The 22,534-nt window shown below is 44.3% G+C and overlaps 1 protein-coding gene across 10 annotated transcripts in view; it reads right to left on the bottom strand.

Moving 5' to 3' along the window:
• The window catches only part of SCHIP1 (schwannomin interacting protein 1), a 581,206-nt gene that overhangs the window by 32,814 nt on the left and 525,858 nt on the right, over positions 1 to 22,534 (bottom strand). The window contains exon 1 of one of the 10 annotated variants that reach the window (XM_004441694.3): positions 22,094 to 22,266. The exons of 8 other annotated variants lie outside the window; for them this stretch is intronic. In XM_004441694.3, coding sequence (XP_004441751.1) covers positions 22,094 to 22,123 — 30 coding nt within the window. In that variant the 5' untranslated portion in view covers positions 22,124 to 22,266. Of the gene's footprint in view, positions 1 to 9,085; positions 10,094 to 22,093; positions 22,267 to 22,534 lie in introns of those variants that run through there. One more of the 10 variants, XM_004441692.3, reaches the window with a different exon arrangement.

Raw genomic sequence — 22,534 nt, 5'->3', positions numbered from 1 at the left:
AGCCCTTCCCAGTCCAAAGGTAAAGGATCTCACTTGATACTGGAGGATTAAATGAGAGATTTACGTAAATTCCTTAGCAGCAGTACCTGGCCCATGGTAACGTAAATCTGCCATAAATGGTATCTATTATGGTTAATCCTCCAACAATTACTGCTTTGAAGGTGAGGAAGCAGAGGGTGAAGGAAGGTTACTCTACTGTTAGCCAGGATTCAAGTCCGTCTTTCTGCTCCTCCACACTGACGAGTGAGGTGCCTAGGGGAATAATGGTGGACGCCATGTTGGGAACACAGGGTGAGACTGATACAGATGTGATGCTTTCTCAGAAAAGGAGAAAACTCGTGACTGCAAAGCACACATTCCAAGGCCCAATCATAACCACAAATATTTGCAATGCAAATACCTTCTCCTCAGAGCTGCTTTCCTTGACACCACTGCTCAATCTTCATTTTGGAACAAATGCGATTTCTAATCTTTCAAGTAACTATGATTCAACTAACTAGTAAAACAGTTTTTCTCTTAAAATTCAACAATTGGAAACTAATTTCCTTTTGGTGGCCCACATGTGTAAGAGTGTGTGTGTGTGTGTGTGTGTGGTTTCAAAGTTCTTTTGTTCTCTAAGGAATTATACCTGCAGGGCAATTATGTCTTCCAACTCCCCAAAGGCCAAAGATGCCCCAGGGTGAGGAATAGGAAAAGAGACAGGCTGACTCAAAGCTACACTGTTTGGCTGCGTTTAAGGCAAGGGGAGCCTCGTCCACTCCTAAAACGGTCTTGGGAAAGACCCTTGTAAAACATCTAAAATTGACAATGCTAGCAAAAAGCAGAAGGACAACTGAGGAGCAGTGCTCACCACTGTGAGACAGAAAAGGAGGCAGGACCAGGATGCAAGTCAACCTGCACTTAGAAACTCCCCACTGTCCTCTCCTGCCGCTGAATTCCCTATGGCCACCCGGCGCCCGGGCAGACAAGGCTCACAGTGGCTTCCGAGGGCGATGCGAGCTGCCACCTCAGGACACAGCCCACAGGGCACGCTCAGACCCCACACACCAAGGCTCAGCCTCCGCACGGCGCCACTGCTCTGCTGCAAGGCCCGAAACTTGACAAGATCAAACAGGGGTAGTGGGTAAATGACATAAAAAGCAGAATATTTTGTTTGGGGAGATACTGTCCATCTCCAAACCCAGTACCTCCCAAAGTCCTTTCCACACTTTCTTCGGGCTGTGACGGGTCTCCATCCTGCACATCAATTACCTTCCTGAGACCCCTCAGGTCCTGCCTTCGTCCCTCTGCCCAGTTCTGCTTGCTAGCAGCATCTCGGTACCTCTGGTGTCTGAAGCAGGGGCCCTCTAGTCTTTCACATAGCAATTTGCACATAAATTTATAAGCCGAAGATTGGGTATCTTCTGCATTTCTAAAATTTATTTAATTAACAAACTGTATTTTTGTGGGGGCAGCTGTGGGGCCACTAGGGTTCTCAGGAACACTTTGGGAAATAACATCGTAAAACTAAACCTAGAGCCAGCTGGTGCTCAGGGCACTGCAAACAGCTGCTTCCTTCTGACTCCTGCACAGACGACGAAACCCACGGAGCCGGAAAGGGCCTGTCTGGCCAAGAGGAAGGGGTTCCTTCAGCTCCCCAAAGGAGGAAGATACTGAAAGACGCTCGGCCTAGAGACTCAGAGGACCCTACTGCTGGGAGTGGCTCAATGGGGCTGTGGGGTTACACGCAAGTGTAGGCTGGGAGCAGCAACAAGCAGGCCTGGACACGGTTCAGCTGTGGGAAAGGGGAGTGGGGAAAGCACACCGGACCCTCCGATTTCCTGTCCTCTGTCTCTTCCCTGGGTTGACCTTCTGGCCTCTCCAGCTCCGTTTGCTTCTTACTTCACCTGTTCACATGGTACTGACAGAACCTGCGACGAGTGGACGTGCTTGTTTCAGAATGCTGTCTCAGTACTCAATTCACTACGAACCCTGGAAGGTACCACTTCCAGCAGCCTCCTGTCTGCACTGCTGAATTGTTACCTGGTCAGTGCTGCTCACACTTCAGGGCACATATGAATCACCTGGGGATCTTGCTAAGACCCAGACTCTCCTTCAGGGGCAGGGCCTGAGATTCTGCATTTCTAACAAGCCCCAGGAGCTGTGAGGGGTTAGATGCCTCACACAAGGTCCTCTCTAAGTTTAAGAAGCCTCAAGGGCTTGAACACTCTTTCTCCCTCTTCTACATTGGTGCTATATACACAGGCAGCAGGAGATGCCTGTGACAGCAATGAAGTAAACACTTTCCACCAATGGGAAAGAGAAAAGAAGTGCTGCTGAGGAAAATCTTCCTGAGGACTGGGGCTGCATTATTCCAGAAGCTGATGAACACACTGGTCCCCCAAGGCCCATAAAGGGACTCAGGATGCCAGGAGGTTGCTGTGACACCAGTGTGCAAAGTGGAGAACTGCATAGGTGGACACCCACACACGAAGTGGCCCTCTCTTCGTCACAAGTTTCTTTAAACCAGGGGTTCTCAAACTTGAGTATGCTTGAGAATCACCTGGAGGGCTTTTAAACAGACTATTTTTTTGATTCAGAAGGTCTGGGGTGGGGCTGAGAAAGTGCATTTTGAACAATGCACACAGATGATGCTGATGCGGCTGGTTCAGACACTCTGGGAGCCATGGCTTTAAACAATTTAACAGATCAAGTAGCTAGATGAAACCCAGAGTTGGTTCCTCTTTAACTGAGCACAAATCTGTTCCATGTGGAATGGCCAGGCCCTGGATCCAGGTGGATTTCATTTGTAGCCATCTGGCTTCTGCCAAGGCCTTGCCAGGATGCCTGTTTTGAAGCAATTAATGATCCCCTTGCTTCAATGCAATCTACTGCCTAGTGATATCCGGCATGACGGCCGTTAGCCGCATCCACCAGGGAGTGCAGCTCGGATCCGGGAGCACCCTACAGAGAAGCACTCTTCCTTTAGCAAGATGGGAGTCACTCTCACTTCTCTCCTCAGCTTGGAAGAAACACAGCTTTACTCCAACATCTGGGGGCAACAGGCCAGTGTGGGGAGGCTGAGGCTCTCAAATACCAGGAACCAGAAGCACAGAACTTGTTTGTTCATTAGGCAAATTTTATTAATGTTCTTTAAAACAACAAAAATCAAATAGAAAACCCAAATATACTGACGTTACTTTCTAATTATTTTGTCACTGAAACAACTACAAGATCAAAATATGAAAACAATATTCTATAAGAAAATAAATGGTATGCTTTTCAATGCCAGTGCATAAATACTGGCACCATGGAAGTTATTTCAAGTTCTTGCATCTTATTTTATCCCCTGGGAAGAGCCTTTCAATTATTAGTAGAAATATAAGTTAAATAACCTGGTATCTTTCCACTGTTATCACTGAATGGATACAAAGTCTGGACATTTTCTTTTCAGTTTGTATTTTCGACATTCGCCATTTCAGACACTTACACTAAACTGTCCAGAAAGGTTTCCTGAAATGCTATTGAAATCTCTTATTTTTGCATCCTTGCATCGATCTGCCTAAACAAGTCCTCTGGACTAGGTGTTAGCTGGGCTGTTAGGCAATGTTGAGACCTGGGTTCGGCTTGCTCAGCATCAGTACTCATGGGAGAGCCGGCCTTGGAAACCTACAGTCCAGGATGGGCACCCAAGGGGAAGGACTCTAGGGTCCAGGGCCTTCTGACACCTGTTTTGAGAACTGGCCAACATCAAAAGCGTTGGGATGCCAGCTCAGAGGATGGAGATGTTTGTTTACAATTAGTTAGCCCTGAGGATGATTTTGCCTATCGTCTGCATTCCTTCTCCTCATGCTACAGGGAGGAGATATGAACAGAAGTAGGCAGGCAGAAGGGCTGTTGTGCAGAGTCCCTAACACTTGAATATGCTAATCTTTAAGGACCGGAGCAAAGGTATTTAACCAACACCTTTGTTAGGTGCTGAAATGCAGTAGCCACTTACTGGCGGAATGGGGCCTTTGATGAAGGAGCAGGAGCCCAAGAGGCAGTCCACAAAGACGCCTGCTGCAGTGGAAGCGTTCCAACATTAAATCCTAAAGGGATAGTTGAAAACTCAAGTTTTCCTCCCCTGTGAGCAGCGTATCCAAAACACAAACTGCTGGGAGGAGCATCCTGAGCTCTCTCTGGTTCTCAAATGGTCGCCTAGAGAGACCATAGTTAGTCCCCCCTTATCCTCGGGGAAGTAGTACTGAACTCTATATATACTACGTTTTTTCCTACACGTACATACCTATGATAAAGTTTAATTTATAAATTAGGCACGGGAAGAGATTAACAACAAAAACTAGTAAAACAGAACAAATAACAATATACTGTAACAAAAGTTATGTGAATGTGGTCTCCCTCTCTCTCAAAATATCTTATTCTACTATATTTTCAGACTGGGGTTGACCGCAGTAGCTGAAACCTTGGATGAGGAGGACTAGTGTACCTTTTAACACAGGGCAGTGTTATCTGGGGACTCTATTTTTAACAGGTACCATTTTAGAAGTCTGTAAAACCATCACAGTCATTCAGTATCAGTGCCAGAACACCACAGCCCAAAACACCTCCTGCATGTTATGAAACAGCCAAACCCCAAGCCACCACCAGGAGGCTGGTGTCCTCAGTCTCCCGAGTCAGGGTGGACTCAGGAACCGAGAGAGCCAGACATGGGCACGTGACCAGAAAGGAGGCAGGAGTGCAGGAGGTCTGGGGTCAAGAAGACCCAAGTTAACATCCTGATTCTGACACTTCCTAGTGTAGGTTATTGAAACTCTTTAAGCCTCAGTTTATTTTTTTGAAAAAAGATAATACTACTTATCTTTTAGGTTCTTTTAAGGATTAAATGAAACACTATAGAGAAAGTACTTGGCACAGTGCCCAACCCTGAGAAGAACTGATCAAATGGCAGCTATTGCTAATGCTCAAGGGAGGGGTGGAGTAAGCTGGTGAGAAGAGTGTAGAAAAGGATAAAAGAGACCAGAAATGTCCAGAACAGGCAAATCCATAAAGATAAAAAGTAGATTAATGGCTGAGGGGGAAGAGGGGAATGGGGAGTAATTGCTAATGGCCGCAGGGTTTCTTTTGGGGGATGATGAAAATGTTCTGGAGTTAGATAGTACTGGTTTGCGCAATCTTATGAATACACTAAAAACCATCAAAGTGTACACTTTAAAATGGTGAATTTTATGGTGTGAATCATACCTCAATTTAAAAAAATAATCACACATGGTTGGATTATTTTTTTAAATTGAGGTATGATTCACAAACCACACAACTGGAGACTGTGGTTACCTGAAACGAGCCATTCCTGAGCACGCTGGCTCACCGAGGTGTGCCACAGGGTGAAACGATGGAGAGAATCTGGAACTAGGCACCACGAGCCTTCAGATTTATAATGTCTAAGACCAACCAGGCCAACTCCTCCCTTGAAAGAAAAGGAGCCCCCAGCCCAGAAAGCAGAAGAGACTGTCCCCGGATGAGGAGATGGGGCTAGGCTCCCAGGCTCAGGAACTGAACAGTTCTTCAGCTGTATTCAGCCCGCACAGACAGGAAGACGGAGGGTTAATGGAGGTCACCGCCACTCTTCCTCAGTAATTGTGTGGGGAGGGCAGGGCTCTTGTCTGGAACGGCAGCTGGCATTCTGTCTTCCTGTTTACTGCAGTTTATCTCAAGCAGTCGTTTCCATTCACCTTTTAAAAGAAACATGAGGCGCAGCTGTGGCTTCACTTTAAATATTGTTCCGTCCAGGCTTTTAGTTTTTTCACGGGCTCCTCCCTAATCTTTCACCCTAATTGGATGCACAGTGCTAAAGACAGCACCTCGGAGCAACAAAGCTCGGCGAGCCGGCCTTCCTGCCCTCCAACCACACACAGCCTGTCCCCAGCTCCTTATTCTGCAAAGAGCAGCCTGGGAAAAGAAGGCAAGACCTGCTTCCCTGTGTTTGCTCTGCTCTGGGACAAAGTGGGAGCCAGTCTTCTGCTGTCTTCTCTGTTCCATTTTCTTGCTTTCCTTTCTCTCTCTCCATTGGTGTAATCTGGATCTTTCCCTGGCCCTGAGACAGTACAAGCTCTACAATTCCTAGGTGCGCACAGGCAATGTGAACGTTCTTCCAGGCAGCAGCAATTCCACGTCAGCTGATTGCTGTGCCTCCTGCTTTGGACTGTAAGCTCCCTGCAGGAAAGCCCAGTCTCCCTTCTGTGATCCTGGCCCCAAGCACAATGCCAGGCACACAGGAGGGCTCTTGGTGAGTGATGGCCGAAGGAATTAGGACCCTGACCCGCATGTCGCCGGCCACGGTGATCCCGAAGAACCTCGGCTGTGAGGTCTTTACCAGAGGTCAGAGGTTGCTCAGAAAGGCAGGGCAATAATGGCCTCAACATACACACCTCGGATTCTGCCAGGGTGCAGGCTTTCCTTCCTAAATATTAAGATCTGCTTTCTGTTGATAGTTTTACTACTACTACTGAATTAACCAGAGGTCCTTAATAGAATATCTTTCTTACCATCAGGGTCTTCCCCAAGGAAAAGAAACAGATGCTTACTCCTTTCCTTCCTTTGCCTCGATGGAATCTAATTTTAGTCATCAGCAAGTGACCTTTCTCCTGAAGGCTGTTTGTCTGACACGAAAACAACCTCGCAAAATCATCCCTATACGCATGTGGTACTTATAAGTGCAATTGGTATAGGAAACTCTATTGTACCTAGCCAGGGGTATACCAATTTTCCAATTATGTTTGACAACTAACCTCAAAGTGACAGGAGGTGAGAGAAGAAATTATTAAAATTTTTATTTTTATTTATACTTTAAACAAGTTGTTTTTTAAAATATCTATTTGTGTATATGTTTTATACATGCATTATACATTTTTACAGTGGTTTATTGTATAATTTATGAAGAAAATATATGTATGTTAGAGACACAGGCTCAAAGACATTTTACTGATGGATACCAGGTCAAAAAACCCTGCAGACCACTGCTTAATGGCATCTAATTTTCTACTTAATCAAACAAAAATATTAGAGAAAAAAACTTAGAAAAGGAAGATTCTAATTGGGAAAAGTGATTTTTATACTAGTTAACTGTTTTCCTATTGTTTATATTTTAAAGAAAGCATATGTTGCCCAGGTTCACTAGAAGTTCGTGATACAATTATCAATGTTGTACCTTCATAGTACACTATTAATCAACACCTTCATAAACATGACATGCATAAATTTGAAAGCACTCTGCCTGAGAAAGGAAGTTACAAGCTGAAATAACCAGAGAACAATGCTCATGTTCAGGGTCCAGAGCGATACAGACTGATCTCTGGCCATCCCGCATATCCAGAAGTTTCATCTGGTGGTCTTTTGTAGCAACCTCTCGGATACGATTTCTCGAGACCACGTGTGGCCTTCTCCTGCCTTAGTGAGAGCACAGATTCCACAGCGCAGCGCATCAGCACTCACTCCCTCCAGGTGTTGGGTCTCAGTTTCCGGGCGGGATAAAACTACAGTGGTCCTTAACACTATTGTTATCGCATTAGCAACAGTATGTCTTTCATTTTCCCTAAGTGCAGACTGACCTACACTTCTGCGTCTCACAAAGAAAACCATGACAGTCTTTTGGCCCTGAAAGTGGAGGTGGCAGGAGAACCGTGCACTAGTCCTGCTGGGCTGGGTAAGAGACTCTGACAGCTGGGTGTGCCCAGCCTGGTCTGCACACCGGCTTCCGGCGGAGGGGACAGCTGAGGAGTGTCAGGGTTTCAGGATTCTGTGCACTTAGCACCTTGGGCACTTGTTCCCTTCTCGGGGATCACGAGGGACAAAAACCACACAGGGCCACATGACCAGTCATTTAAACCTCTTTTACATATTTAAGTTTCAGCTTCCGGAGAAAGAACATCAACTACAGTGAACGCTCTAAGAAATAAAGTACATACTGAAAACAGACCCATACATACAGTAATGTATATAAGACATAAAGGGCCATATAGTATATTATTATACTTAAGGATCTATCAAGATAGAAGCTTCTTTCTATATCTCACTCTGGGGAAAAAAAAAGTTAGTGACATATTTGATCAAATTAAAAATTTAGCAGCGAGTTTTTTTTGTTTCTTTTTTTCGGTGAGGAAGATTAGCCCTGAGCTAACATCTGTGCCAATCTTCCTCTATTTTGTACATGAGATGCCTGCCACAGCATGGCTGACGAGCAGTGTAGGTCCGTGCCCAGGATCTGAACCCATGAACCCAGGCAGCTGAAGTGGAATGTGCTGAACTTAACCTCTACACCACGGGGCCAGCCCCATTTTAGCATCAAGTTTTACTTTTTCAGGAGACCGTGTTAACTGATATTTGCCTCTGAGGGGAAAGAGGTCTTGCTCTCCAGGTCCGTGACAGAAGGGCCTGTTCTTCACACCGTGCTGTGTTGTGACCTACACTTGACTCAGGGAGGATAATAAGGGGAGGACACAGTGTGTGTTTAGCCTTCTGTGGACAGAAAAGCATATACTTGTAGTTTAGTTTCATGACCTGACTCATATAACTAAAGCTATTTTTACCTGGGCCTGTTATTACCGGACAATTACCATAGAAAACATGCCAAAAATATATTTACTGACTTTCAAAAGAAAAGGCAAGCAAAGAATTATCAATTTTTTAAAACCCCACACTTCTCTTAGTAAAATTTTATATTTTTCATTGTTAAAAAAGTCAAACTTAGGTTAAACATCCTAGTAATTATTTATTGCAGGTGAACTGTCAACAATGTCAATAATTTAAGAAATTATTCCTTTATATAAAAAGCCTGCCTAGCAACTAAATGCACAATAAAACTTTTTCAACTTTGAATATCAACATATGTATTCCAGTTACTGCTATAATATATTAATGAACACAAGCTGGGAAAAGCAGAAAGAAGAGCTCTCCTAGCTAATGCATTCAATTCTGTGCTTCTAGCTTTCCTGAATATATTGACGGCAATGGCCACTGAGTGTGGAATTTGGCCACTCCTCAAGGGTGATCTTTCTCCACTTAGAAAAATGGTCCGATTGTTTACAAACAAAAGAGCTCTCCCTCTTACCTTTTTAGAATTCCCCTCCACATCCAGTGGGGATTCTTGACTCATGATGTCATCCATTCCACCGCTGTCCAAATTCATCCTTTAACTCTTTAGAACTTCACCTAAGAAATCACCTCCCATGAATTCTGATAGGCTGATGTGCCAACTGCCCAGTGGTAACTGCTCATGCTGACATGGAGAGTCAGCTGAGAGGCTGTGCCCGGCTGTGCGTGTCCTTGCCCCGCTCTGTCCCAGAGACACCGCCCTGCCCAGCCTCCCTGGTCAGTTCTGCATTCCGGCACGGGCAGTTGCTATGCTCCGAGGCTCACTCTGCCCTGACAGTCGGCTTGTTGCGAGTCCAGCCTTTCCCGTCTGCTGTCACCTTCCCCTGCATGATCCCGCCTGGATTCCTCTCAAGGAAAAGCTGCTTCAACTCCCCAACGCCCCGCTTCAGGCCTAAGTGTGCACAGGAGCTCTGCGAGGAGACTAGCAGCCTTGTTCTGAACCAGGGCATCGTGTGGGATGAAAACAGATGCACACACCCAGCCTAGCAGACTTCACCAGTAAGTTACAAGTTGGTATCCCATGATGAAATGAAAACAGGACAATTTAAAGGCTAACCTGTGAGACAGACGTTTGCTTTTCTTTCCTCTTTTTCCTATAACCTATCGTTTCTTAGAATCAGACGTAGAGGTCTTATCTTCTGGTAGAAGCCTGAGCACAAGGATGCAATTTATTTCCAAGATAGAGAAGGACCCCTTTCTGCCCCAGGATCAGTGCTTTGTTCCATTAATATAGGCAAGAGAAAAAGATCCATCAACTTTTCTTTAAAATTCAGCCAGTGGCGGGCTTGTTCACAAAAGAGAGTGTTCCTTTCTGCTGCTCTTTTTACCCTTTTCCCATGGCTTTGGTTTTGTTTACTGGCTTTACATACAGAGAAGGAAAAGGCCCACAGCTGGAGGATGTTTGGTGCAAGAAGCAAACAGAAGAGCACATACAAACACATACTTGTCATTACTGAATTACTACAGCCATAAACTAAAAAATACACCTACTATTTACTTAAAAAAAATAGTTACTGTTTGCAGGAGAAATGGGCCAAAGAAGAATTCCAAGGCCAAGCCTCCATTTGGCAACACCATCTTACACTCTGCTATGCTGAGACAGAAAGCAGCATAGGTACTAGTCAGTACATTTTCCAATATGAATCCTCGACCAATCTCAACGCTATCAAGAACAGAGTTCTAAAGCAAAAATGCCATTCAATTAAAAAGCTTCTGCAGAGCAAAGGAAACCATTAACAAAACGAAAAGATAACCCACCAACTGACAGAAAATGTTTGCAAATCACATATCCAACAAAGGTTTAATTTCCAAAATATATAAAGAACTCAAACAATTTAACAACAAAAAAATGAACAACCCAATCAAAACATAGGCAAAGAGTATGAACAGACATTTTTCCAAAGAAGATATACAAGTGGCCAACACACACATGAAAAGATGTTTAACATCACTAATTATTAGGGAAATGCAAATCAAAACTACAATGAGATATCACCTCACACCTGTCAGAATGCAAGACAGGAAATAACAAGTGTTGGAGAGGATGTGGAGAAAAGTGAACCCTCATACACTGCTGGTGGGAAAGCAAACTCGCGCAGCCACTATGGAAAACAGTATGCAGATTTCTCAAAAAATCAAAAATAGAAACACCATATGATCCAGCTATTCCACTCCTGGGTATTTATCCAAAGAACATGAAATCAACAATTCAAAGAGATTTATGCACCCCTATGTTCACTGCAGGATTATTCACAATAGCCAAGACCTGGAAGCAACCCAAGTGCCCATCAACTGATGAATGGATAAAGAAGATGTGGTGTATCTATATACAATGGAATACTACTCAGCCATAAAAAAGACAAAACCGTGCCATTTGCAACAACATGGATGGACCTTGAGGGTATTATGTTGAGTGAAATAAGCCAGACCAGAGAAAGACAAACACCGTATGATTTCACTCATATGTGGAGGATAAACAAACACATAGATAAGGAGAACAGATTAGTGGTTACCAGAGGGGAAGGGGGTGGAGGGAGGGCAAAAGGAGTAAAGGGGCACATTTGTATGGTGATGGATAAAAACTAGACTATTGGTGGTGAGCACAATGCAGTCTTATACAGAAACTGATATATAATATTGTACACCTGAAACTACAGAATGTTATAAGCCAATATGATTTCAATAAAATAAAACAAAAAATGCCATACTCTCTAAATATAACCAGCATAAAAGAAAAAAAAACACCACCACATATATCAAAGTTATTTCCACATCTATCAAACCTGAGGATTCTGGGATCTGGCTACCATGAGGCATTTGAGACAATAAATAATTCTGTACAATTCAAAAAAAAAGAAAGAAAAGAAAATGAAAAGGCAAGGCACAGTTTGGTAGAAAATAGTCACAATACACATTTCTGACCAAAGGACTTGTATCAGCATATATAAAAGCTCTTACTACATAACAATAAAAAGATAAACAACCCTACAAAAAATATTTAAAAAGGAGGTTCCAGTGCCAGCAAAATAGTACAAGCTCACTATAGTCCATTTCTCTCACTGATTATAAGTAAAGTCTCTGAACAAAATACAGAAACCAACTACCTGAGAACTCTGAAAAAAAAATGCCATTCAAGACAGCTGTTTGGCATCAGAACCTCTGCTGATGTGCTCACCTTCGGTTGTCTAACTATTCCTCTCCACAAATTTTTTTAAAAATTCAATTTGTGAAAGACTGGTGGCATAAACGTCTCTCAACGTAGTTTGTTGTAGCCCTACTTCTATAAAGCAAACACTTTCCTCTGCAGCTCCTGCCCCAAATCCGAATCCACCCCAAACCCTCACCCACCTCGGTTCCCAGGAAAATGACCTGCACATGTGCCAGACGGTCCGCTGACAAGGTGCACCTCGTGAGCCTCGGGGCAGGGCTTCTCCCCAGTAGAGATCTTCCTTGTCTTACTCTCCTGCAGACCCCAGGACCCCCACTCTAGACGAGGGTACCATGATCTGCATGCAAGGAGCCCTGAACACCTCTCAGGGCTGTGAGGCAATGCTGGCCACCTGTGCTGCCCCCAGGGTGGGTGTTCCCAACACCTGAGAATTCTCCCAGGCTAAGGCTTTGGGGTTAAGATGAAGTAGGCTTGGGCCGGCCCCCTGACTTAGCGGTTAAGTGCGCGCGCTCCGCTGCTGGCGGCCCGGGTTCAGATCCCGGGCGCGCACCGACGCACCACTTCTCCCGCCATGCTGAGGCCGCGTCCCACATGCAGCAACTGGAAGGATGTGCAGCTGCGACATACAACTATCTACTGGGGCTTTGGGGGAAATAAATAAATTAAAAAAAAAAAAGATGAAGTAGGCTCTACCGTGAAGGTGTGAAGCATGTATTAAATCCTGCCAAAGGAGGTTAGTTAAAATGAAGGAAGCACACATCTTATTACATGACATGTATGAACATACATGTCATACACGGTACCAATAGCTACCCTTTACTGAGGGGTTGCTATGTGCCAGGCACTTCACGTGTGCCTCTGACACATGTCTTTAATCCTCACACTGACCCTCTGGAGTACATACTATCTATGATCAACTGCATCTTACAGCTGAGTGAGAGCTCAATGAGGTTAAGTAACTTGTCCATGGCGTGGCAGCTTATCATCGGCCAGGCCAGAATTTGAACCTGGGCCCTCTGCTTCTGTGGCCCATATTCTAAACAGGCATGCTAGACCACCTCCCCCTGGCTGCCTCTGTAAGAAACAATTGCACACAATAAGATAATCAAGCACAGCTTTTACAAATTAAGGTTTACTGCACAGAGAATTCTGGCAGCATCATGTAACAGTACCACACAGTGACACGCATTATGAATCACATCTGGAACACCCAGCACCATCGCCGCCATCCCCTGCCAATCAGACCTCACGACGGGAGATAAAGCTCCTTCCCTGACGGCCATGACCTACCACACTGTACAGAGAATTTTCCTTTCTAGTTTACCATGGTGTTTTTAGCACCACTGTGGCTTCTTTCCAACAGCCGTTATGGTTTCAAGCATTTCTCTGGGGGGCAGGGATTGTGTTTACACATCCTGTTTTCCCCACGGCAGCTAGACACTGCCTTACACACGGTGAGTGGGCAATGCAGAGCTGCTGAATAAAAACACGAACAGAGGGGAAACGTATGTGTTGTCTAAAATGTTTCCTCCAAATACTGTCCACAGAAGGAAACATTAACTAGTGCCTTTCAACCGAAATCTTCTGTGGAAACCACACATGTTCAAAAGATAAAAAGGGGTCTACTAGGGTTGAAGGAGGAGGGGCTACCACAAATTCCAGTCTCTTACCTAGCTGAGCACCCCAGTCCACTTAGCTATCTATAATCAAGAGCTAACATGGATGAAATTATAAAAATTTAGTGATTACAAGACTCAGAAAGACACATAAAACTATAAGCCTAATTACTAACATCCTTTAATTTTAACAGGGTGGGCTTAAACATAAAGTTAAAATGACTGAACTGTCATGATTAACTATGTATATGTATATGCATATTCAAATTAACATACATAAAGAGTATATTGAGTGTATTCATAGAATGCACACACGTGCACATACATTAATAACATATTATCTTTTGGATAAGGGCACCTCAAAATCCAAGATGGAAATTTCCCAGCCAAACAACAGCAACAAGGATTAGTACTCAGAGTACTAACGGCCATTCTCCTCCTCTACCGCCTACCCCATTTCTCGTCATTAGTGATTCTCTAATAAGCACAATATAGAAACAAGTGATAGGGCCGGCTCCGTGGCTTAGCGGTTAAGTGCGCGCGCTCTGATGCTGGCGGCCCGGGTTCGGATCCCGGGAGCGCCCCGAGGCACCACTTCTCCGTCCAACGTGAGGCCGAGTCCCACGTACAGCAACTAGAAGAATGTGAACCTATGACATACAACTATCTACTGGGGCTTTGGGGGGAAAAAACTGAATAAATAAAATCTTTAAAAAAAAAAAAAAAAAGAAACAAGTGATAGAACATCTCCTCCTGAAACACAGATGCGAGAGCTTATAGAGTGGTCCCCAGCGGTGGTGAATCTACTCTGCACCGTCCCTAAAGAAGTGCTTAGCAAGCTCATAGCCCAGACCCTGTCCAGAGGAGCTGTATCACTGCTATCTGGATAGCTTGTACCAGCTTAAAATATCCCATATTTTCCTAACATGTAGACTGAATGTTTTCTAGAGCTTTGCTACTCAAAGGGTGTCCTCTGATCAGAGCATCCACATCATGTGGAGTTTACTGGAAACGCAAACTCTCCGCTCCCACTACAGACCTACTGAATCAGAAATTTTAAAAAGAGCTCTAGGACTTTTTTTAATGCACCTCAAATTTTAGAAGCACAGCTCTAGATATTAAAAATAATTCATTATAAACCATTATCCTTCTATTTGGTGGCAAGACCCTGACTTTAGATACTTGGGACCAACACTGTAATTAATTTCACTTCCAAGAAGTCTAAATGAATACAGGAAGGGAAAAAACAAAACAAAACGCAACCTCAGAAGATGTGAGCTGAACATATGTTTCGTGGTTTTGCAGCAGCTATGCAAACAAGGGGATAACAGCCACTCATTCCTTCCTACGGAGAATTTTCTCTGCTTCCCTACTCTACTGCTGTCCTCTCTGAAATGAGCAGTGCTAGCATAACATGGGCCCAGATATTAATGCTTTCCCTCAGAAAATGTGCACAGAGCCACTTACAGTCCCCGAGGTTCAAAGGGCCTCTTCTTACCCCCGTCCTGAAATTCAAGGACTAGAACAGAGAGCTTCAGCTTCTTGTTAAGTCATGATCTGAACTGCAAGGCACAGGGGTCACGTGAGTCAATGCTTTTAAATGATCATTCTCGGGCACTGGTAGAAATTATTGACTCTGACAACACTGCCCACATTACTAGGAAATCACTTATGCATTGTCAGAAGATCTTCCTGTTCACGGATGGAAACTCCATTTCGTCCTGATTAACCCTTCAGCCTCCCACTGCGTTCCCTTCAGTCTTGACATCCAAATTCCGTGGGCTTTACAAACTGACACCTGATTTTATCATCTCTTTTCAAATAAGCTTTTTTTTCTTCTGTGCAAAGTTCATCTAAATTTGTTTTGCTTTTCAATTAAGGTATTCTGTTAGCTACATAAACCACGAAAATATGCAGGTGATTTTTAAATGGACTTTTTTCAGTGTAGGTTAAAAAAATTAAAATAATGGCATTGGGAGTGTGGGGTGGGGGAGACGGCAGTGTCGGGAGAGTGCAAACATGTACCCATGTCAAACAGACTGAGGACCACAGGCTGGATCCTTCTGCCCAACTGAAAACCCCAGTATAAGAAACTCAACCGCAGTCACGCTGACCGCCTGGCCCAGCATCCCAGTGGGGCCCGTGTTAGTGCCCTCATGACGCATCTGTGTTCTCAGCATTCTCTCCCCGTTAATGACCGTCAACACGCTGTCACTAGGCCTTTCTGGTGGTTGTTCTCTTCTGACTTCAAGCAGTTTTGTCAAAGTACTTTCTGTTTTAGGAAGCTTGGTAGTTTCTGATGCTTCTATACAGTTCACAGGGGAATACTCCAAGATGTCAATTTTCCCTGGGTATGGAGGATATAAATAAATAACAGGCTATGGCTTTACTGGGATAGGGCTCTATTAATGTTGAGCTTCTGCATGTGAAATTGTGATCAGTTTCCCAGACTGTGTATGTGAATGTGGGGTCTCTACTCTCCAAAAATCATGGATGCACTGATGTGCACAACAGAGATGTTCCCACTTCCTTCCCTTCCCCATCAACCCCTCTCCAAGAGAAAATACTAGATGTGTGGCTTAAAATGTGTGCTACACATTTATTTCTTAAAAGCACTTGACATCTGAATCATGATGTCTGGGACCCCAAGTGCTACTTTAAATAGGAGTGATGTGCTTGTACTGAATTGCCATTTCAGATCAGGTCTATCCATAATGAAGCCTCATTGAAATGATTTTTTTTTTTTCCATTTGGGCACTTATCACTGTGCTCCTTTTGTGGTAAAACATATAAATTAGATTTTCAGATATCTTCGGTAAAAACAAGTACAGATGAATTTACATCTAGAATTATTTCTTAATTTTTAAGGTGGTAGATATGTTAACACCTCAGAAAAACACTGTATCTCAAAGGCAAAACACAGCTATACTTGAACTTCAAAAGTAGGAAAACAAAGAATTCTTCAACTCTATTAACTATGGGAAAAAAATTTCCCAATCAAAAACGTCTACAGAATAAGATAGACAATTGTTTCACTGAACTTATATTTAAATGCCTGTATCAAACAGTGCACTAAAATGCTTCAAAATTCCCTTTTCCATTAGGTCAACATATTTTTCCCTGCTGTAGATGAAACCAGGCTTAAATTGGGCAGAATCTTAAATGAACTCAAATTTGATACCTTGTTTTCTCATTCACAGGAAGAAGGGATTGGGAAAGGAGCCCTCACTTGGCCTGGTGTCAACAGGGATAGAATATATTTCCTTCCTTTTGTTAACCATTAAATATCCCACTAGAATCTGGGCATGAAGGCGTTTACTTTCTCCAGCAACAATTTTTAAAACATCTTGGTGTACTACTTCAATTGCCATACTTCCTGGTTTTATCATTTGGGACCAATATAGGGCATCTTTTATTTTATGTGCTGTATACGACACTTCAATTGCGCTGAAACATTCTACCCAAGAAAAATTTGCTGTTTCAGGAGACAGTAAAATTATCCCTTTATATGGTAAAAAGATTTATTAAAACTTTGCAAAATTCAATATATTAAGAAAGGCAGCTTGGGGCACCGGCCCAGTGGGTTAGCAGTTAAGTGCACGCGCTCCGCCACTGGTGGCCCGGGTTCGGATCCCGGGCACGCACCGACGCACCAGTTCTCCAGCCATGCTGAGGCCGCGTCCCACATACAGCAACTAGAGGGATGTGCAACTATGACATACAACTATCTACTGGGGCTTTGGGGGAAAAAAAGGGGAGGGGGATTGGCAATAGATGTTAGCTCAGAGCCAGTCTTCCTCAGCAAAAAGAGGAGGATTAGCACGGATGTTAGCTCAGGGCTGATCTTCCTCAGCAAAAAAAAAGAAAGGCAACTTGGGGATGAGTACTTGCCTCAACGGACCACAGGTATTGTGCTTGGGGACAGACCATGAGGCCCCCTTGGGACAGTCTCTGGGTGAAGAAGCAGGACAAAGGCACGTTCTGGGAAGGCAGGAATGTCCACCTCATTCATTTTGTTCCTGGCAGCACATCCCCCATTTTGGCACATGGGATATTTGAAGAGGCTCGCAAGCCCGGTGCCGGGAGTCCCGGGTCTGCTTCAGCACTCCCGGCTGCAGTGCACAGATCTGAGCTTCTCTCTAGGGCTATGATGGGAAATTCTAATCCTGGGGCCTCAGAACAGCACCAATTACAGAAAATACAATTTATTCCAACAAACATTTATCGAGCACATACTCCATGAGTAGGGCAGGAAATGAAGAGAAGGCCTTTGTCTTCAAGAAGCCTGTTGTCTAATGGGGAGACAGAGTTACAAGTCACTAGCTATAAATGGGCTCTAACAGAAGTAAAAACACAGTACACTGAGAAGGAGAAATTCTGACTGGGGGATGAGAGGGGCAAGTTTCCTGAAGGAGGGGGCATTTGGGCCTTGAAAGCAGCACCAGCCTGCAACAGGTCGAAGCAGGCAGTGTGCGAGGAGGCCTGTCCAGGCTGAGGCCCCACTGCAGAGAGAGCACTGACGGCAACGTGGGGCAGGAGCAGGGGGTCTGGAGGGAGGCGTGTTTCTGCCCAGGGTTCAGATCATGGCTAGGCCTTGAATGTCAAGCAGAGGGTTTGGAATTTAGGCTGAGTAAGAAGGGGAAGCATTACAGACTTCTACCGTGTTTCCTGAAGACCAGGTGTGTGTTGAAGAAGAGTCTCTTTACGCTCCTGAGGGAGGAAACAGATGCGAGTCATTCACACTCCATTTTACTTTTTTTCTTTCAAGTCTCCATTCCCACAGTAGCTAAGAATGTGAGGGTGTGATCAATATCTGAGGTGGTCATAAGGGAATTCAGGTGATGGAATGAAAGGGATGAAAGCATGTCATTGTTTTTATACACACCCTAATCCCCAAAACCAACTGAAGGGAAAGAGGAGAAAATATTCAGGAGCTTTTAAGCAAAATGGACCCTTTGACCTAAACTATGCTTTCAAGTTAACAATATTTCAAAGCTTTCTATCAGAGACCATTTAGAAGAATTTGGCCTCTTGAAGACTGCCAGACCTGAAGCTATGGGCAAGGTTCTTTCCTGAAGAGATTGGCTTCCTCCCAAGACTGGAAAATGCAGGTCGATAATTCTGCCTTCTAACACGGCTGCGACTGAGCAAGACGACGCTGCCTCAATAACGAATGTAAAGAGAAAAGCACGCAAGGAGGACGACAACAGAAGCTTTAAAAACAAAACCACCACAAACAACTCTGCCTGCCAGTTTCTCTCTGACCCTCCCTCCTTGGATTAAGCTGTTCAAAGCACAGAGCATTCCAACACCTCAAACAGGTTTTCAAGCTCTCAGTAGCGGTGAAACTCTCTTTTTCAAAACAGTTCTCTATTTGGAAAAGCAATATACAGGAATCAATTACACTTCTATACATTAGCAACAAACACTTGGGAAATGAAGTGACGCATGGCTTCCCTGGGCTGCTCTACCGTCTCACGGAGTCCCTGATGTGTGTCAGGAGGTGGCTCTTAGTTCACGGTAACTGACTGGTTTATGTAGACAGATGGCCTCTGGCAGGGACCTGCCAACTCTCATGCCAGGATGTTAACTAGGAAAAATCCCATTTCACAGATGAGAAAAGTTATAACAAGAAACAAGTGATAATCTGACCCACAGACAATGAGAACAGTGCAGGTTACTGGCTGGGAGGGTAAGAATAAAAGTCACCACAGTGGCTATCAAAACATAGGAAACCATGATGCTGGGGTATGTTTACGATTCCTTTTCTCTTAGTCAATTTTACCCAGAGTGGGCATATCCATCCATATTTCTTGAGGGCTTGTTCTAAGCACTGGGAAAACATGGATACAAATATAAAAATCCCTGCCCTCATGGAGCTCACAGGGAGTGAGAGAGACAGAAAATAAACAAATAAGTAAAATATGTACTCTGACAGACAGTGACCAATGCCAGGTACAAAAATAAACTGGAGAAGTATAATAGAAACACTGGGGTAGAATTAGAGACTTGGAGGTGGACACAGTAAGTCCAGAGAAGGCCTCCCTAAGAAGGTCACACTCGAACAAAGACCTAAAGAAAGTGAGGGAGTAGGCCATGGGGCTACCGACAGAACACAGACGCCCAGCTGAATCGGAATTTCAGGTAAACAGTGAACAATTGTTTAGTATAAGCATGTCCTAAATACTGCAGATTATTTGCTAAATCTGGCAACCCGACCAGGGGTTCTGGAGGAAGCACAGGCCAGGCAGAAGGCACAGCAAGGGCAGGCCAGGCCAGCCCGTGGGTGGGCAGTAAAGGGAAGGGGGATGGAGGAGAGGAGCGCAAGAGGCAGAGGCAAGACGGTGTGGGGCCCAGCGGGCCTGGGAGCACGTGGGCTTTCACTGAGGAGGAGAGTCAGAGGGTGACTTGCTCTGGCTTAGATTTTAAAAGATCATTCTGGATACCGTGTTGAAAATAGACTACAGAAGCGGGGGCACAGCCAGGAGCCAGGAGACCAGCTGGGAGGCCATTACTGCTGTAATGATGATGATGATGATGATGATGATGATAACAGTAGTAATAATAATATACCTCCAAACACAGGCACCAAAATGTGCATCTAATTTGGGGGGGAAAGGCCCCTGAAGCCCCACTCATGGGTTCTCCATTAAGAAACCTTGAGATACATTTATGGGAAGAAAGGAATCAGTCCTACAAATAAATTGTATCAACTCACTAAAAATGCTAACTGAGGAATTTGCTTTAACCACTGCATAACCATCCTTAAAACTAAATAAATAGATGAGCCCTCATCTGAAAAACGGGAGGTTTCTAAAGAACATCAGAATGTAGGCACCACCAGTGACTGTGACATCAAGCCAAAGACTTGGAGAAGCCGCTCTGAGTGCAGGCACACGTGGTGCCAGGTGGGGTCTAACACTGAGGTTGCTAAGTAGGATTGCGACTTGGCTTCAAGCTTAACGTTTTTTTCTGGCTGAGTTATGAATAAAGAGGAAGCGTTTCAAAAGAACACATACCTGAAGGTAGTTGTACTACAAAACCCCACGGAAACGCAGAATCGACTGACTACTATTATATGCCTAATACTCTAAATTTTATTATGAAAATAAGCAACAACTACTTCAAAACTATTAAACACACAATGACAGTGTTATATCTTGCAGTTCATATAAAATACAATCAATTTGTTTTCCTTTGGAAGAAGCAGTAGGCTAACAAAATCCTCTCCAGATGAAACTGCTGACAGTTGGCCAAGGTTTGACCCATAAAACCAGTGACTTTATGTTCCACTTAATGAAAGGACACAGGGAATAATTTTATAGGAGCATGGCTTTCAAAAATTAAATCACATAGTCTCTCTGAAAAGAGAGCAGAAACATGATTTTAATTATCACAGTCATGTGACCCCTGGAGCGATAAGTGGTCGGGCTCTCCGTGACTGTCACACACTCTCCACTCCCAAACTCTGTATTAGGTGGCAGTGAGGTTTTGGTTGTTTCCTCAGTATTCTTTCCGTGAAGCACAAATCTCGATATTTAGGATGTATGGACCTAAGTGTACTATAAAATGAAAATACCACAAAACAAGTCTACGATACAAAATTCCAATTATTAAGCAGAGAAAAAAGTGCAAAAATATACGATACAGGCACATTTTATTTAGTTGAGAAACCACTGCCTTGAGTCTTGTGAAATGTATTATTTTGCCTGCATACATTAACCACTGTGAAATCTGACCTTATGAGAAACACCTGCTGGTCTCAGGTAACCTACCTCACACAAGGAAGGGGCATTGTTAAGTTCGAGAATTGGTTTCCGAGCTTCTCAACTCGATCAACTGACTAACACCCCAACATTAACTATCCAGGACTTGGACTAGCCATGCTTGCTGTTGCAAAGAGCAATTCCTCTGAGAACACTCTCGCTGTCTATTTACAAGGATACTCTCAATGCTGCCTCCGCAGTCCAAGTCGCAGGAAGGAGTTATTAATACTCTAGAACTGGTCTTTTGAATCGTCTAAGCGTTTAATTCAAAACTCCAGGCAGCACGTTAGCACACAGATACATATGTATTACTAAAAATTTTTCTATTTGTTGTTTTTTATGCATGTTGGTGCCTTAATTCTTATTTAAAACAACACACGAACAAAAATAAGTTCAGAAAGGCAAACAAGTGCAACTTTACACACCAAGTGCATGCTGGCTGATTTTTGAAAATTTCTCAGATCATCAATGATTACTTCCTAGTTACATAATTTCCTTAAAGAAAATCCTAAAAACTAGAGGTGAAGCAACTCACATCCTCTGCAAGAAGCAGAAATCATATTTTTCAATGTTGCCTATGTGAAATTCCGACTAGATTTTCCCTCTCTGAAGCCCCTTAAATTCAATTACAGTTCAAAGCAGTTCCTCTTACATGCACAGACATACAGAACGTGCACAGCACAGATCACCTCTGTGGATTTCACATATGCTTCACAGGCCAAGGAAGCAGTGTTTTCTGCCCCATTACTCCCCAGAAAACCTAATTACAATTCAGATACTGTATGCGATGAAGGCCCGGAGTGGAGGATGGCAAAATCCCTTGACAATCCGGAAAGAGGCAACCTGCTGCTCTGGAAGAGGAAGGCCTCCCCGCCCAACGGGTGCCGGCCGCACAATCAGGCTTTACATCTTACCTGATACGAACAGTTCTCCTGATGTACCATCTCAGTGCATCCTAGGGCGCACACCCCAAAGCAGGACTGCTCAGCGAGGCTGCGGAGGGGGAGTGCACTGGCAGAGAGAACGCCCTGGGAAGGCAGGGGCTCCCTGCTGACGAAAATGGATGCTGTTCGGCTGCTCACCCTGCGCAGTGGCGCTGCCTGTGCCGGGAAGCGCGCAGCGCCGGCTGCTCCCCTCGGAAACCAGCGGCGAGGCCGCAAACATGGAGCTGGGGCCAGGCTGGGGGAGGGGGCGCGCGCATCACTGGCACAATCCGCCAATTATATTATAGGCACAAAGAAAAGGATCAGGCTGGGGCTGGTGTGACCTTCTGGTGCTTTATGAGGGCAGTTAACTGATGTGGAAACATTCTAGTCCTCATTAAAGGGAAACAGGCCAGCGAGGGAGAGGGAGAG

The sequence above is a fragment of the Ceratotherium simum genome, chromosome 15 (genome assembly GCF_057802395.1).
Source record: "Ceratotherium simum simum isolate JZ-2026a chromosome 15, ASM5780239v1, whole genome shotgun sequence".
Taxonomy (NCBI): domain Eukaryota; kingdom Metazoa; phylum Chordata; class Mammalia; order Perissodactyla; family Rhinocerotidae; genus Ceratotherium; species Ceratotherium simum.
Note: the sequence above shows the minus strand (reverse complement) of the source record. Positions and strands in the feature narration are given on the sequence as shown.